General features: G+C 38.4%; 1 protein-coding gene across 3 annotated transcripts in view; it reads right to left on the reverse strand.

Annotated features, from left to right (window-relative positions):
• LOC123517107 (retinol dehydrogenase 11-like) overlaps positions 1-18856 on the reverse strand; it is a 106995-nt gene that overhangs the window by 6205 nt on the left and 81934 nt on the right. For all 3 annotated transcript variants that reach the window (XM_045277005.1, XM_045277004.1, XM_045277006.1), the window contains 2 exons: positions 9305-9429; positions 4665-4779 (listed from right to left, as the gene is read on the reverse strand). In XM_045277005.1, the coding sequence (XP_045132940.1) occupies positions 4665-4779; positions 9305-9429 (240 nt within the window). The remainder of the gene's footprint in view (positions 1-4664; positions 4780-9304; positions 9430-18856) is intronic.

Here is an 18856-nt window from a genome sequence, read left to right on the forward strand (position 1 = left end):
CAAATCAAAATTTAATAATGGCTTCACCACGCCCTGCCTCGGAGTCCCCCTCTGGGAGGGACCATAAATGTCCCCAGGTCGGACTGCCCTCTGCTGTCGACCTTGGGTGTCTTGACACTTCATCTAATACTTTCACTATCAATTTCTGCAACATTCGTGGCCTTCGTTCTAATTTTCAATCTGTGGAACACCACCTCTCCTCTACTAAACCTCATCTTCTCTTCCTAACGAAACACAGTTGTCTGTGACTACTGACAGCAGCCCTTTTCTGTTCCCTCCTACTTGCTCTATCCTCATTTTCAATCCAAAGCTGGATGTTGCGCATACGTGCGTAACGACACCACTTGCTCTCGTGCCCACAATCTTGAATCTTCAGAATTTTCTACCATCTGGCTAAGACTTCAATGTCACTCTCTAACTAAATTCATCTGTGCTGTATACCTCTCACCTAATTCCTCTGACTATGTAAAATTCTTTGACTATTTGACTTCCAAGGTGGAGCACATCTTATCTCACTTTCCTTTGCTGAGATCTCCATTTTAGGGATTTCAATGTTCACCACCAGCTTTGGCTTTCATCTTCTTTCACTGACCAACCTGGTGAACAAACCTTCAACTTTGCTATCCTTCATGACCTAGAGCAGCTAGTGAAGTTCCCTACCCGTATTCCTGACCGCCTTGGAGACACGCCCAACATTCTTGATCTTTTCCTAACCTCCAACCCTTCTGCTTACTCTGTTAAACTTTCCTCTCCGTTGGGCTCCTCCGACCACAATCTAATTTCCGTTACCAGTTCTATCACTCCAGTGCAGCCTCAGGACCCGCCTAAGCGGAGGTGCTTCTGGCATTTTAACTCTGCTAAGTGGGAGGAACTAAGGCAGTACTATTCTGATTTCCTTGGGATGATTATTGTTTTCATGTCAGAGATCCTTCTCTTTGTGCCGAGCGCATAACAGAGGTGATTATCTCTGGCATGGAGCTATACATTCCTCATACTTTCTCTAACCCTAAAGCTAAAAAGCCTTGGTTTAACTCTGCTTGTTCTCGTGCTGTCAATGATAGAGAGCGGCTCACAAACGGTTCCGTAGCCATCCAACTGCTGAAACTCATGCCCTATATATTTCTGCCCGTAATCATGCCAAATCTATTCTCCAACTTACTAAAACTCTTTCATCAATAGAAAATGTCAAAGTCTTTCCAATTCTAACTCCTCTCGAGATTTCTGGCATCTAGCCAATAATATCTCTAACAACTTTACTTCTTCGTCTTTCCCTCCTTTACTTCATCCAGATGGCTCTACAGCTGTCTCTTCTTTTCTAAAGCTGAACTCTTCGCTCAAACCTTTGCTACCAACTCAACTTTGGATGATTCTGGGCATATTCCTCCTACTCCTCCACCCTCTGACTACTTCATCCCTAAAATTAAAATTCTTTATAAAGACGTTTTCCTGGCCCTCTCTGGCCTTGATTCTCGGAAGGCTTACGGTCCGGATGGAGTCCCTCCTGTTGTTCTCAAAAACTGTGCTTCCGAACTCGCTCACTGCCTGGTCAAACTCTTTCATCTGTGTCTCTACTTCTATTTATCCTTCTTGCTGGAAGTTTGCTCACATTCAACCTGTCCCTAAAAAAGGTGACCACTCCAATCCTTCTAACTACCGCCCTATAGCTTTGATTTCCTGCCTTTCTAAAGCCTTTGAGTCTATCCTTAATAGGAAGATAATGAGGCATCTATCAGCTCACAACCTTCTCTCTGATTGCCAGTATGGTTTCCGTAAAGGCAGATCTACTGGTGATCTTCTTACTTTCCTAACTGAATCTTGGTCATCCTCTTTTAGGGACTTCGGTGAAACCTTTGCTGTCGGCCTTGACATATCGAAAGCCTTCGATAGAGTCTGGCACAAATCTTTAATTTCTAAACTACCCTCCTACGGATTCTATCCTTCTCTCTGTACCTTCATCTCCAGTTTCCTTTCCGATCGTTCTATTGCTGCTGTAGTAGACGGTCACTGTTCTTCCCTAAAACTATCAACAGTGGTGTTCCACAGGGTTCTGTCCTATCACCCACTCTCTTTCTATTATTCATCAATGATCTCCTAAATCTGACTCAATGCCCTATCCACTCCTATGCTGATGATACCACCCTGCATTATTCAACAGCGTTCAACAGACGCCCAACCCAACAACAATTAAATGACTCAAGGCGAGATGCTATAGGACGCCTAACTTCTGATCTTTCACTTGTTTCTGATTGGGGCAGAGAAAACCTGGTTTTGTTCAATGCCTCAAAAACTCAATTTCTACAACTATCTACTCGACATAACCTTCCAGACAACTATCCTCTCTTCTTCAATAACACTCAACTTCCCTCTCCTCTACATTAAACACACTCGGTCTATCCTTCACTAAAAATCTAAACTGGAAATTTCACATCTCTACTCTTGCTAAATCAGCTTCCAAGAAGTTAGGTGTCCTATGGCGTCTTCGTCCATTTTCTCTCCCTCCCAGCTGCTTGCTCTGTACAAGGGCCTTATCCGCCCGTGTATGGAGTATGGCTCTCATGTCTGGGGGATCCACACACAGCTTTACTAAACAAGGTGGAATCTAAAGCTTTTCGTCTTATCAACTCTTCTCCTCTAACTGACTGTCTTGATTCTTTAAGTCACCGCCGCAATGTTGCATCTTTATCTGTCTTCTACCGCTGTTTTCATGCTGTCTGCTCTTCTGAACTTGCTAACTGCATGCCTTCCCCTCCTGCGGCCTCGCTGCACAAGACTCTCTACTTCTTCTCATCCCTATTCTGTCCATCTTCCTAATGCAAGAGTTAACCAGTATCTTCACTCCTTCATTCCCTACACTGGTAAACTCTGGAACTCTCTACCTGTGTCTGTATTTCCACCTGCCTATGACATTAAACTCTTTCAAAAGAGGAGTGTCAAGACACCTCTTACGTTAACTGGACCCTCCTTTTAGATTTTTTTGTTTTTTCTCTTTCTACTTTCCTCTTAACAGGGCCTGGCAACCAGCGGGATTTTTTTTTTCCAACACTTTGTTTGCCCTTGGCCAGTGCCCTTGTAATGTAAAAAAAAAAAAAAAAAAAAAATCTCATCAATTACATTTTCTATATTCTTACATTTTTTTCTTTTCGTTTTGGTGCAAAACAAAAGGTATGTTACATTAGTTCAATGTCATTAGGTGATATTATAGGTGTATGTATGAGTGAATGTGCTGTACTGCTGATAGTAAGCCCTAAGCAGGGGGTCACATGGGTTTCAAACTTTTAGGTAAGGGGTCGCGAGTGCCAAAAGCTTGGGAACCACTGCTCTAGGGGAAGGAAAAGTGTGTGTAATCTTGCAGAGTGGAAGAAAAACTTAGATAAAAGACGAAGAACTATGGGAGAAGCATACGTGAGCAGGTCTACACACCGCCACATACAGGTGCAATTGTTTTCTTTCTTTTCTATTCAGTTATCCTTCATAATAGATTATTTTCTGAGTTTGTTAGTTGTTTGTTTCTGGCATCAAAAGGACAGCTATTTTTCTAACATTTATCACTCTCCTGTTATTAGGCAGTCAGATTAGGAAGTACATGCACAAGTGTCCCTTATGTTTTTGCATAATAAAGTTAGTACGTACATCAATCAAGATTGGCATCAATGGAGGTGAATCTCAATAAACTACATACTGTTGAAACAACTTGACACAAGAACAGGAATAAACAATGCATGCATGTCTGATAAAGGAAATAATGCAAGTTTTTTTTTTTTTTCCACAAATAACTTTATAAAAAAAAGTCATCCATTAGCCTTTCAGAATGCTTTAATTTCACTAAATGCCCAGATATAAGCTGTAAACTACATGCAATAACAAACATTTTGAAGCCAAGCTCTACTTTATATTTCAATTAATTTAGGAGGTATTGCATTCTGAATGTTGCAAAACTTTGATAACTTTTTTTTCTCTGTTTTCTATTTCTGGCACTTACATTACTCTGGCTTTAGACGCCTCATATGTATATTAAAATATCCCAACTTTGATGGTGTATTAGGTAGTATGTCCTGAGAGTAAAGCAATTGGTGTGGAACCATGAGAGAAGTTGTAATAAATACAATTACCAATTTTAAAGTATAAAACTAATTATTGATCATTTTGATGTTAATGATGAGTGAAACACAAGGTTAAATTATTTAGCAAGTGCAATGTACAACCCAAATCATGCCACCAGACATGCCAATATGCAGTGATTCTGCTACATATGGAAGCAATTCCTTGTTGCAAGATAGCATGCCACAAACAAACACATTGCCTAAGTTTATGGTGACCTCTAGGCTTCACTAGCACACAAACACTGAGTTCTACCAAGAACCATGACTTAGAACTGCTGTACTATATGAGTTCTAAGTAGCTTGAGGTACATTACCAGAGCTGTGGAGGTGAAGATAGTGGAAATAGTGGATGCACTGGCCTGCTGAACATATTTAGCTTTGCATGAAGCATAGGTACTTACAGCAGCACAAATTGACTCTTCACAGCAAACACATGTGATGTTGAAAGTCATGGTTAAAATAGAAAAAGCAGTCATGAGCTGTATGTATTTTGACTTCCCACAAAAAAGGAGAAGGAAGAGTCAAGATAATTTTGGATAAGGAAAGTAGGTTTGATGCACTTACTAAGAAGCAAATTTGTCAACAAGAAGTGGCCATAATAGTTGGTGGCCATGGTCAGCTCAAAGCCATCACGTGTCATCTCTTGAATCTCTTTGCCCCCAATCCCAGCATTATTTACCTGGAAAGTGGAAGAAGTGCATGAGGAGGTATGTAAGCGAGTTGGGAAAAATGTAGGAAGGTGTGATGAAGTGTCTAAGAATATATAGGAAGATGTGAAGAGAAGTGTCTGAGAATAAGTGCAGTGATGCAGTATCTGAGTGTGTATTTACCTATTTGTATTTACCTATTTGTGTATTACAGGGCCCGAGCTAAGCTCTCTGTGACCTGTCTCCTTGTCCATTCCTGTCATATCTCTCTTTCATCTGATTGACACACACCACGTCAACGACATCACTGCTCAGTTTATTCCACTTATCAATGCCATGATGCGGGAAACTGTATTTTCTCACGTCATTTAGACAGATGTCCTTTATTAGCTTTTTTCCATGTCCTCGGAGATGATTACTTGTGGTCACCTTTATCAACTCTCTATCCAGTATGTCAATCTTGTTCACCAATTTATACATAGTTATCATGTCTCCTCTTGTTCTTCTCTCTTCTAATGTGGTCAGCCTCAGCTTCCTCAGTCTTTCCTCATAGTCTAACTCCTCGAGTCCTGGTACCATCCTTGTTGCCAGCCTCTGTACCCTTTCCACCTTCTTCACATTTTTCTTCATATGCGGTGACCAGACACATGCTGCATATTCTAACTGGGGTCTTATTAAGGTACATAATATCTTCTTCATCATTCCTTCATCTAGGTAGTGGAATGCAAGGCCAATATTTTGAAGCATGTTGTATGTTTTCCAAAAAATCTTGTTAATGTGTTTCTCCAGTGACAAGGTGTTTTGCACGGTTACTCCTAAGTCTTTCTCCTCATTGGTCTCTTTAATTTTCTCATCACCCAGCCTGTAATCCCTGTTTGGTCTGTATCTACTTCCCATTTTCATAACATGGGTCTTGTCTATATTAAATTCCATCTGCCACTCCTTACTCCACTCATATATTTTATCAAGATCTTCCTGTAACTTGTTACAATCTTCCACATTCTTTACTCTCCTCATAATTTTAGTATCGTCCGCAAACATGTTCATGTAACTGTCAATTCCTACTGGCATATCATTAACATAAATCAAAAACATGATGGGACCAAGCACTGACCCTTGTGGAACTCCACTGGTTACCTTCTTCCACTCGGACTTCCTTCCTCTCACCACTGTTCTCATTTCTCTTCCCATTAAGTAATTTTCCATCCATTTTGCTAGTTTATCATTTACTCCTCCAATCATCTTTAGTTTCCACATCAGTCTATTGTGTGGTACTTTATCAAAGGCCTTTCTCAAGTCCAGGTAGATAGCATCCACCCATCCCTCTCTATGTTGTAGTATGTCAGTCACTCTTGAATAAAAACATAATAAATTGGATACACACGATCTTCCTTTTCTGAAACCAAACTGCCTTTCACTCAGAATGTTTTCACTTTCTAGATACTCACTCCACTTAGCTTTAATTACTTCTTCACATACCTTGCACAATATACTAGTCAACGATACTGGTCTATAATTTAGCGGTTCCATTCTACTACCATTCTTATATATAGGCACAATGTCAGCTCTTTTCCACTCTTTCGGGACTAATCCTGTTCGTATGGAGGTTTCCACAATATCAAATACGGGGTTCAACAATTGATCCTTACATTCATTTAGCAACCTCCCAGATATGCCATCAGGCCCCATTGATTTATTAATATCCAGATTGCTTATAATTTTCCTTACATCTTCCTTAGTAACCATGATGTCCTGCATTTGCTTTATTTCCGTAGGCCTTCCTCCCATAAAATGCTCCTCCTTTGTAAACACTTTGCAAAAGTTGTCGTTCAAAATTTCAGCTATATCTCCAGCATCTTCATATACTTCTTCCCGTTTTTACCTTTTCTATTGCCTCCCTTTTATTTAGTTTTCCATTTATGAATTTGTAAAACATTTTTGGGTCACTATCACAGTTTTCCACCACCCTCTGTTCATATTCCTTCTGTGCTGTTCTCCTTACTTCAACATATCTATTCCTTGCTGTTTTGTAGACTTCTCTTGATAATACATCACTGTTTTTCTTAAGTTTCTTCCATGCCTTTTCTTTGTTCTTTTTTGCTTCTTCACAATTTCTATTAAACCACTGTTTATTATTTAAAGTCCTCTTTCTGTGATATGGCACAAACTTTTTCACAGCAGAGTTATACAAATCCATAAATTTATCGTATTTCAATTGCATATCCCTTTCCTGGTATACCACGGACCAGTCAATTTCATTAAAGAACTCCCTTATATGGTTATAATTTGCCCTAGTATAATTTAATTTTTCCTCCCTGCGTTCCACAATCTTATTCGTGCTTAATTCTGTATCCAGCTCAAAGCTTAGGACATCATGATCGCTTTTCCCCAAGGGACATTCATGTTCAATTTCCTCTTTTAGAGATTCCCTGGTAAATACCAAATCCAACCTTGCTGCAACATCTTGTCCCCTGCACCTTGTTGGTGATCTCACCCACTGTGTCATCAAGTTATTTGTTGCTACCTTTAACAATTCTTCTGCCCACTCACCACCGTTCACCACTTTGTAGTCTTCCCACACTATTTCTTTGCAATTAAAGTCTCCAACTATCATCACTCTATCCTTTCTGATGAGTTCTTGCTTCATTCTGTCTAGAGTATTTCTCATCACCATTTGGTACTGTTCATATTCCCAAGCACTGGTTCTGGGTGGTATGTATACTGTTATAATATTAATGTCCCTCTTGCCATCTGTTATAAGCATACTTATCACTTCCTCATTTCTCTTACTATAGTTCACCTCCTTCACTATCAGATCTTCCTTAGTAAGAACCATTATACCACCACCTCCTTTATTTTTCTATCATTTCTCCATACTTTGTAGTGTTTTACAACAAACCAGTCTAGCTTTATTTCGGCCTTAGCTTTGTTTCCACTACACACATTATGTCCGGTTCGTTATTTCTTAGGTAATCCATACATTCTAGCCTCTTAGACAGAAATCCATCTATGTTCGTGTAAGTCACTTTTATTCCATTCCTAGTCTCATTCTTCCATGTAATGCCTATTCCGTCTGTTTTATCCACCACTTCTTTAGCCTCCCATTTCTCATCCTCCAAAAAAACTTGGTCTTTTCCTCCTCTGTTCTTTCGTCATTCCTCTCCTTCACTTCAGTTACAAGCTCTTTCATTTTCATTCACTCATCTTGTGACATATTTCTTCTTATGTAAATTGTTTTGGTTTCCTCAGAGTCCTTAAGTTTCCAAGCCCTCCTCAACATGGCCTCCGCTGCCACCTGAGACTTTAATTTCAATTTTAATGGTCTATTCTTGCCTTCCTCAAAAGATCCCAATCTCACACTTTCTTCTACCTCAGCATATAGGTCCTCTTCTTCCACAGAGATCTTGTTCAGTAAAGACTTAATCCTGTCATTTTCCTTATCCCTCCTGTCCTGCCAGTTCCTGTTAGTTTCCTCCCGCAATCCTATTATGATCACACATTTTTTTCTTTTCAGCAATATCTCTCACCACATACTCATATTCCTTTAGTGCCTTTACCATTTCCCTGTGCACCATACTGGTGCACAGGGGTGATGGGGTGTATGTGTTAAGGAAAGACTAAGAAGGGTGGATGAAACATGTAAAAATTTAGTTGGAATGAACATGTGGGAGAAAAAGGAAAAGAGGGAGCTTGTGGCTGGCAGTGGAGATAGGAAATTTGGAGAGATAAGGAGGGTAAATTGGAGTCAAATTAAAGGAAGTGTGTTGGAAAGGAGGGAGGATTGGTGTACCAGGAAAGAAAAATATCAGGTGAAAGGAAAGAAACTGGAGAGGAAGTGTTGCAGCCATGGGCGGTTATCCAGTCACATTTAAAATTTCCCTCTCACTGAGACTGTGAGGGATGGATCATAGGTTCTGAGACTAGCAGGGAGGTCAACTCAGTACCACATCATTTTCTTCTAAATAATATTACTGTCTTTGACTAATCTTCTCACTTCCTGGCATTCATATTTTCCCTTCTTCGTTAAAGTGTACTCAGAATGAATATCAAGCTTTCTATATTAAGAGATTCTACTACATTTTAATACGTAATGGCAACCCGCACCTGACTGAGGAGGACACCCGATACAGCTCATCCTTGTCTACTCTTACTTCTCACAGGCAGACACTGCCATCCCTCTCTGAGGCTAATACCTTTGTGTTTAGTCTTATAGCTAGTTAAAGCAGTGAAGAACCTTTTTGGTATTTATCTTTCTTTGTATATTGCTTCACAATACCATACCAGCCAATCATAAGATAGCATATACTTCCCACATAGGTCAAGAAAAACTTGTTTTCATCATTCAAAGGTTCTACTCCTTCTCTACTAGGTCACAGGAAGCATACAGGGTCTGTAATACATTCATGAAGAGCTTAAATAATCACAGGAATAGGACACCTGGATACTGATGCCATTCTGCTGAGAGAGTCTGTTAAAGAAAGCTAAAGGATATAGCATGACTACGGAGAGGAAGGAATAATGGATGGAGGAATGTGCCAGACAACAGGGGTTACTTACCAGGATATGGATAGAACCCTCTGTCTTTAGCACGTCTTTGGCAAAGGACCTGACAGAGGAAAGATCAGACGTATCCAGCAGATATACCACCACATTTTTGTTGCCTGTCACTGAGATGATATAGTCTGTGTGAAAGTAAAAGGAGGCTATTAGATATGGACACACACAGGTACATACACACAGGAACACAGGCATACACACACACACAAATCTGTTTGCGGACGATGCGAAACTGTGCAGAGTCATTAAACAAAAAGAGGATTGTGAAATACTACAGGAAGACTTAAACAAGATCTGGAAATGGAGCAAAAAATGGGAGATGGAATTCAATGTGGAAAAAGCCATGTCATGGAAATGGGAAAAAGTGAAAGACGACCAGTGGGAATCTATAAGATGGGAGATGGAGTAGAACTAGAAAAAGTAAAAAAGGAAAAGAACTTGGGAGTGACAATGTAAGAAAATAATAAACCGGTAAGCCATATTGATAGAATTTTCAGAGAGATGTATAATTTGCTAAGGAATATTGGAGTAGCATTTCACTATATGGACAAGGAAATGATGAAGAAATTGATAAGTACTAAAATAAGACCTAGATTGGAATATGCAGGAGTTGTGTGGACTCCCATAAAAGAAACACATAAGAAAATTAGAGAGACTACAAAAATGGCTACAAGAATGGTTCCAGAATTTAAAGGGATGGCATATGAGGAGAGACTAAAGGTAATGGATCTACCAACCTTGGAGCAGAGAAGAGAGAGAGGGGATCTGATACAAGTTTATAAATTGATTAACGGAATGGATGAAGTGGATAATGAGAAACTGATCCTGAGAGAAGAATATGACTTTAGAAGCACAAGATCGCATAGTAAGAAACTAAGGAAGGGACGATGTCTGAGAGATGTTAAAAAATTTTGTTTCCATAAAGATGTGTTGAGACTTGGAACAGTTTGAGTGAGGAAGTGGTGTCAGCAAAGAGTGTACATAGTTTTAAAGAAATATTGGATAAGTGTAGATATGGAGACAGGACCACACGAGCATAAAGCCCAGGCCCTGTAAAACTAAAACTAGGTAAATACACACACACACACACACACACACACACACACACACACACACACACACACACACACACACACACACACACACACACACACATGTAATATTAGAAATAGATATAGAAGAGGGAAAGGAAGATAGAGACGATTCATACAAAGGAGACCGATTAAACTACTGAAAGGCTGATATTGAGAATCTCAGGAACTATTTTAAAAATGTAAACTAGGAGGAGATGGAAAACTCAGAGACGATGCAAGAGAAGTATAACTTATTTTTGGAAATATATAAAACAGGAGTCAGGGAATATGTCCCAAAGTATAGACCTAAAGAAGAAGGAAAAAAAGATTGGTTTAATGCAAGGTGTGCTAGGGCAAAGGAGAAAAGAGACGGAGCATGGAAAAGATGGAGGAGAAATAGAAATCCAACAAATAAGGAAAACTTCAAGGCAGCGAGAGATGAATATGTTAAGGTAAGGAAGGGAGAGGAAAAGAACTTTGAAAAGGACATTATCGAAAAATGTAAGGAGCAACCAAAATTGTTCTATAGATTCATAAATGGAAAAATTAGAAAAAGAGAAACAATAGAAAGGTTAAAAGGAGAGAACGGGATGGTGGAAGACCCAAAAACTATGGCAGAACTATTAAATAAAAAATTCCAGGAGGTCTTTACTAAGGAATCCAAATTTAAAAGGCCACAGGGTAATAGAGAGACAGTCTTTATGAAAGAGATTAAAGTAACCAAGCTTGAAATAAAAGAATTAATGAAGGAACTGGATGAAGACAAGGCAATGGGACCAGATGAAGTCTCAGGCAGAATACTGAAAGAATGTAGGGAAGAACTATCAAGTCCTATATACAACATCATAAAATGCTCAATAGAAAATGGAACAGTACCAGTAGAATGGAAAAGAGCTGAGGTGGTTCCCATATATAAGAGTGGAAGGAAGAAGGAAGAATCTTTAAATTACAGACTGGTATCACTAACTAGTGTAATATGCAAGATGTGTGAAAGAATAATAAAGAAACAATGGATCAAGTTCCTTGAAGACAACAAATTAATATCAAATAGCCAATTTGGTTTTAGGAAAAGACGGTCTTGTGTAACTAATTTAATGGGTTTCTATTCTAGAATAGTTGATAGAGTACAAGAGAGAGAGGGATGGGTTGACTGTATTTATTTGGATTTAAAAAAGGCGTTTGACAAAGTGCCACATGAAAGATTACTATGGAAGTTAGAGGAGAAGGGTGGCTTAAAAGGAAGCACATTGAGATGGATAGAAAATTATTTGAGGGGGAGAGAAAAAAGGACGGTAGTTAAAGATATGAAGTCCAAGTGGAGAGCAGTAGAAAGCGGAGTGCCACAAGGGTCAGCATTGGCACCAATACTTTTCCTCATTTATATTAACGACATGTCAGAAGGAGTGAACAGCTACATAAATCTGTTTGCAGATGATACGAAACTGTGCAGAGTTACAAAGCAAAAAGAGGATTGTGAAATACTACAGGAAGACCTAAATAAGATATGGGAATGGAGCAAAAAGTGGGAAATGGAATTCAATGTGAACAAAAGCCATGTCATGGAAATGGGAAAGAGTGAAAGACGACCCGTGGGAATCTATAAGATGGGAGATAGAGTAGAACTGGAGAAAGTAAAAAGGAAAAGGACTTAGGAGTGACGATGGAAGAAAACAATCAACCAGTAAGCCATATTGATAGAATTTTTAGAGAAACATATAATTTGCTAAGGAATATTGGAGTAGCATTTCACCACATGGACAAAGAAATGATGAAGAAATTGATAAGTACTTTAATAAGACCCAGATTGGAATATGCAGGAGTAGTGTGGACCCCTTATAAAAAAAACACATAAGGAAATTGGAGAGACTACAAAAAATGGCTACAAGAATGGTTCCAGAATTTGAAGGGATGACATATGAGGAGAGACTAAAGGCTATGGATCTACCAACCCTGGAACAAAGAAGGGAGAGAGGAGACCTGATACAAGTTTTTAAATTGATTAACGGAATGGACCAAGTGGATAATGAGAAACTGATCCTGAGAGAAGAATATGACATTTGAAGCACAAGATTGCATAGTAAAAAGCTGAGAAAAGTAAGATGTCTGAGAGATGTTAAAAAATATAGTTTCCCGCAAAGATGTATTGAGACGTGGAACAATTTAAATGAAGAAGTAGTGTCTGCAACGAGTGTGCATACTTTTAAAGTAAGATTGGATAAGTGCAGATATGGAGACGAGGCCACATGAACATAAAGCCCAGGCCCTGTAAAACTACAACTAGGTAAATACAACTAAGTAAATACACACAGGTTCTCCTGTCTCCATAATAAATAAGTTTTGAATTGTACAGATGGAAAAAAAATGCAGTGAGAGATGGAAATGAGTAGTGCTGCCAGATGTATGACAGAATTAAAAACATACGCCATCGTGTGAAAACCAACGGTACATTGAAACACCTGTTGGACTAAGGAAACTGAATGAGGATATTATGAACAAGGATTTTTCTGGATTTAGGGACGAAAGAGGTAGTACGAGGAGGTTGATCAATGTAGAAAGGGAGTTAAGGTACATGAAGGAAGTGATGTGATGGCGAGTCTAATGGACAAACAGGACAGACTGACAACAGAAAACACAGATTGAAATTGAGATTAGGAGAATGTGATAAGGTCAGTGCAATCAATCTGGGACTGAAGAAGGAGATACAAGAAATAAAGAAACAAAATTATGTACTAAAAGCCACATGTCAAGATAATGAAAACTCCTTAAAGAGGTTACAGGTAAAAGTACAGGATGGGATTGTGGACAGGATGGAAGGTGGAATGAGTGAAAAAAAGCTGAAGGAACTATGAAATGCATAAAAGCAAGAACAGGAAGATGAAAAAGTAAAATTTTCAGAGGTAGTAAAGAAACAGATTCAAGAAAACACTAAATTCACTGTAATACAAGTAATTAAAGAGAAGAGGATCTTGTGCGAGATACAGTGGATAAAAGGAAAAGTTTAGTGACTTTTTGGGATAAAGGAAAAAAAATCCAAACAAGTTCACAAGAGGATGTGGAAAGGGAATTGGCCAAAACTATTATCAAACAAGTTCAAGACAGCATGCAAGAACTAGACCAGGAGGTGGAGGAAGTGATCAGGTTAGGAAAATACAGTAAAGGGGGTAGGAGACCAATGAAAGTGAGAATGAGATCCCAAGTGGCAGTAGAAGAAATTATGGCTAGGAAAGGGAAACTGGCTGATGGTACTGAACACAAAGATATATGGATAAAAAGAGATATGAACCTAGAGAGGAAAAAAGAGAGAGTGCTTAAGAAATTAAACTAAGGAAAAAAACGAGAAAAGGACAGAGAGTAAGAAAATTAATTTTTACTGGAGGGTTCTAGATATGAGACTAAAGAAGTGGTACCTACAGAAGAAAGAGGAACTCATGGAGGAGGCAAGAAATTAAGAGTGACTTATACTAATATAGATGGGTTGTTATGCAGCATGTTGGAGGTTAGGGACTATTTGATATAGAAAAAGCCAGATGTAATGTGCTTCGTTAAAACAAAACTAAGTGATGAGATTCACGTTAACTTTAAAGAGAAAGGATTTAATAGCTGGAGGAGAGACAGGAAGGATGAAGGGGGAAAAGGAGTGCTAATAATGGTTTGTGATAATATGTGTGGAGGATGTGCAATATGGTGAGGACAAAGTGGAAGTAATGGGAGTAACAGTCAAAACAGAAGAATTGAAGAAGAGAAAAATTATACAGTGGTACCTCGACATACGAATTTAATTTGTTCCGTGACAATCTTTGTATATATAAAAAAAAATCATATATCAAATAAATTTTTCCCATAGAAATTAATGGAAATAGAATTAATTCGTTCTTGTGATATGAATTTACCCCCAAAAAATTTACATGCTTTAAATACCAACCAAATATAGATTTTAATATAAGACAAATGCAATGTTTATTGTATGCATGATATAAATGTACTATATTGCCCAATATAATAACTTAAACAAGACTCGGGGCACGTCGATAGATGTTTAGGTAGGCTTTTAACGGCTATATTTTGGCTATTTTCTTCCCGTTTTCTTTGCTTGTGAGCTGGCAACACTCATCAGGAGTAAACATATGCTCTATCACTGTGTCACCAAGATGGATGTGGGAGTGACAGATGGATGTCTGATTGATTGACATTAATTTCTCTGTCTGATTCTGACAACTTTGAATGGGTATCAGAAAGAAGAGAGCCAGAGAAGAGAGAGAAGAGAGAAGAGAGAGAGAGAGAAGAGAGAGAGAGAGAGAGAGAGAGAGAGAGAGAGAGAGAGAGAGAGAGAGAGAGAGAGAGAGAGAGAGAGAGAGAGAGAGAGAGAGAGAGAGAGAGAGAGAGAGAGAGAGAGAGAGAGAGAGAGAGAGAGAGAGAGAGAGAGAGAGAGAGAGAGAGAGAGAGAGAGAGAAGAGAGAGACAATGTTTTCTAACTTTACTGAGGAAGAAAGATCAGAGAAGGCCACGAAGATGATACTACCTCATTCAACCTGTGATATTTTTGGTAACCATGACATCTAGAGACTTCTGGTTTTTGCATTGCAAAGAGGAAGAGTTGCTTGTGGGCAGAACACCATTTATACTCACTCATTTATTGAATATCTAAGTGTAATCAGTATGTGAATACAGGCTATTTTGTGTGTTTCTCGCCAAACTTTTACTTTTGGGACCCAGTTCCCAAAACTTAAGAAAAATACACACTGCCGAGGAGCACAGACACATACATGCACAAAGGATGAACAACGATACACAACGCGGGCTGAATGTTCCGTGGACGGTAGAACAATCCACCTACCGATGGCTATTCATATCTTAAAAATATCTTCATATTTCAAGGCGTAAATTATATTAAATTTTTCATCGTATATAAAAAAAACATATGCTGGGGCGATTGTATCTCAAGGTATTACTGTAGTTACATATGTGCCACCTAAGACAAATACATGGGGAAATGACGAACATAAAGATATGCAAAGAGAGGTGATTAAGTGCCTAGATAACATGACAAGAAGATATGGAAAAATACTTTTAGTTGGAGACTTTAACTGGAGAGAGATGGAAGTACAGGCAATCCCTGCTTAACGAACAGGTTATGTTCCTAAAAAAACGTTCGTTGTGTGAATTTTCGTTAAGCGAACCAATTATAACAAGTTTGACCTCTGACTTAAACTTCCATTGAGAGTAAACAAAGCGAGAGTGCATCATAGTACAGTAAAAGGTTTAATGAAAGTAAAAATTATGAAGTTAAACATTTAAGCAGTTTAATTTAAGACTAAGTCATTACAATGTACACTAATGTATGTATATAAGTAACTTTATAATGTTGATGATCTTAAATTAATGAAGGGAGGGAGAGCAGAGGGGGAAAAATGCTAGCCAGCAACCTGTGGAATGTAAACAAAGGACCCATCAATGTACTGCATACAAAACTTATGTACCACATTTCCACAAGGCTTTCAATTTTATTCATTGCAGAGTCACGAGTTCGGGTGGTTCTTTTTTTTGCTTACAAGGAAGATACGGTCTCACCAGCCTTTTTAATAGAGTCTGCTGACTTGAAAATAATACAGACAGTAGATGGAGTCAAGCTATGGTAGCGAGCAATGCTATTAGTTTTCTCGCCTCTCTCATGTCTGTGAAAAATATCCAGCTTCACTTCGAGAGTAAGAGACTTCCTGGTCTTCTTAGCAATGCTAGGTGACATTGCAGGACTGGTTGCAGGGCATTTTGGTGGCATGTTGAGCGAGGGAAGACGAGCTGCTGCTGGACAGTGTTATTGTTTTAATCTAAGAGTGGGGAAGGGTAGGGGAGTGAGTGGTGCACGTTTTGTCCACGAGAGGCACTGGTGTATTCAAAAGCCTGTCAGCTTGCGTGATACAGTGGGGCTTTCAAACTTGGAAAAAATTACCTGGATAAAATTTTGTTAAAGCGAGTTTGGTGTTTGTTATACGAGCAGATAGTAGTAAAAGAAAACGTTTGCTATAGCGAAATTTCGTTGTGTGAACGTTTGTTAACCCTTAATTCAAGGTGACGCCTATGTGGGCATGAAGAGTAAAAAGATGAGAGAGAGTCATATTTCTTTTCTGAGCTTTCAGTTCAGTTGTCCCGATAGTGTGTTGGATACCAACTACACAGATGCTGTCCTTGAAATTAGTGCTCCTCCCACCATCCTTGTCTCCACCAATCACTAAAGATAAGCTACATGCATGCCTTGTGTCTAAAATTAAATGGCATAGACTATTATCTCTCTCTCTCTCTCTCTCTCTCTCTCTCTCTCTTATATCTCCCTTTAAGATAAGTTACATGGAACATTCGTGAAAACACACACACACACACACACACACACACACACACACACGAAGAAATAAACAGAATGGGACCATATCAAGAAGGAAAAACGAGACCAATTAAAATACTACTAAAATCACAAGCAGCAACAGAAGAAATACTATATAGAACAACAAAACTTAGAGAAACAGAAGGCTGCAAGGATATCTATATAAAGAAAAATAGAAATGAGGAAGAAAGGAAGAGATACAATGAACTGGCAGCAGCAGTAAGGGAAAAGAATAATGAAAGATCAGAAGAGAAGAAGAGATTTTTTTGGAGAATTCTAGGAGACAGGATAAAGAAATGGTATATAAACGAGAAGGAAGAGAAAAAAGTGGAACAAGTTTAACTAAAAATGATAAAGGCAAAGGACTAAAAATTATGTATACGAACATAGACAGGGTTTTATCAAGTAAACTAGAATTAAGAAATTACATAAGGAAAGAAAATCCAGATATTGTATGCCTGGCTGAAACAAAACTAAATAAGGCAATCAAAATAGACTTGGACAATAGGTATAACGTATGGAGAAGAGACAGAGTGGGTAAAGGAGGAGGAGTCATGATTATGTTAAATGAAATGGAATGTGGGGAAGGAAAAGCAGAAGTATTGTATACTAAGATGCATATTAATAAAAAAGAGATAACAATCATTGTAACATATGTGCCACCAAAAACAAATTCATGGACCAATCAAGAATATAAAGACATGATAGATGACACAATAAGGAGTTTAATGAGAATCGTTAAAGAAAGGAGAAAAGTGATATTAGTAGGGAAATTTCAACTGTAAAGAAGTGGACTGGGAAAATTATGAAAGTGGTATGGGGAAGAAGCCTGGGAGAAAGATTCTTGAACCTAATGATAGACAATATGATGGACCAGAGAGTAAAGGAATGCACAAGATTCAGAGGAAACGACAAGCCGAGATTGGACCTAGTTTTTACAAGGGTATACAAATGAATGATGATATAAGATATAAGTGCCCATTGGGAAAGAGTGACCATGCAATATTAGAAATAGATATAGAAGAGGGAAAGGAAGATAGAGATGATTCATACAAAGGAGACCGATTAAATTACAGAAAGGCTGATAATGAGAATCTCAAGAACTATTTTAAAAACGTAGACTGGGAGGAGATGGAAAACTCAGAGACAATGCAAGAAATATAACTTATTTTTGGAAATATACAAAACAGGAGTCAGAGAATATGTCCCAAAATATAGACCAAAAGAAGAAGGAAAGAAAGATTGGTTTAATGCAAGGTGTGCTAGGGCAAAGGAGAAAAGAGATGGAGCATGGAAAAGGTGGAGGAGAAATAGGAATCCAACAAATAAGGAAAACTTCAAGGCAGCGAGAAATGAATATGTTAAGGTGAGGAAGGAAGAGGAAAAGAACTTCAAAAAAGATATTGTCGAAAAATGTAAGGAGCAACCAAAATTGTTCTATAGATTCATAAATGGAAAAATTAGGCAAAAGAAACAATAGAAAGGTTAAAAGGAGAGAATGGGATGGTGGAAGACCCAAAAGTATGGCAGAACTATTAAATAAAAATTCCAGGAGGTCTTTACTAAAGAATCCAAATTTGAGAGGCCACAGGGTAATAGAGAGACAATCTATATGAAAGAGATTAAAGTAACCAAGCTTGAAATAAAAGAGTTAATGAAGGAACTGGATGAAGAGAAGGCAATGGGACCGGATGAAGTCTCAGGCAGAATACTGAAAGAATGTAGGGAAGAACTAGCAAGTCCTATATACAACATCATAAAATGCTCAATAGAAAATGGAACAGTGCCAGTAGAATGGAAAAGAGCTGAGGTGGTTCCCATATATAAGAGCGGAAGGAAAGAAGAACCTTTAAATTACAGACCAGTATCACTAACTAGTGTAATATGCAAGATGTGTGAAAGAATAATAAAGAAACAATGGATCGAGTTCCTTGAAGACAACAAATTAATATCAAATAGCCAATTTGGTTTTAGAAAAGGACAGTCTTGTGTAACTAATTTATTGAGTTTCTATTCTAGAATAGTTGATAGAGTACAAGAGAGAGAGAGATGGGTTGACTGCATCTATTTGGATTTAAAAAAGGCATTTGACAAAGTGCCACA

This window comes from Portunus trituberculatus, chromosome 41, assembly GCF_017591435.1.
Source record: "Portunus trituberculatus isolate SZX2019 chromosome 41, ASM1759143v1, whole genome shotgun sequence".
In the NCBI taxonomy this organism is placed as follows: domain Eukaryota; kingdom Metazoa; phylum Arthropoda; class Malacostraca; order Decapoda; family Portunidae; genus Portunus; species Portunus trituberculatus.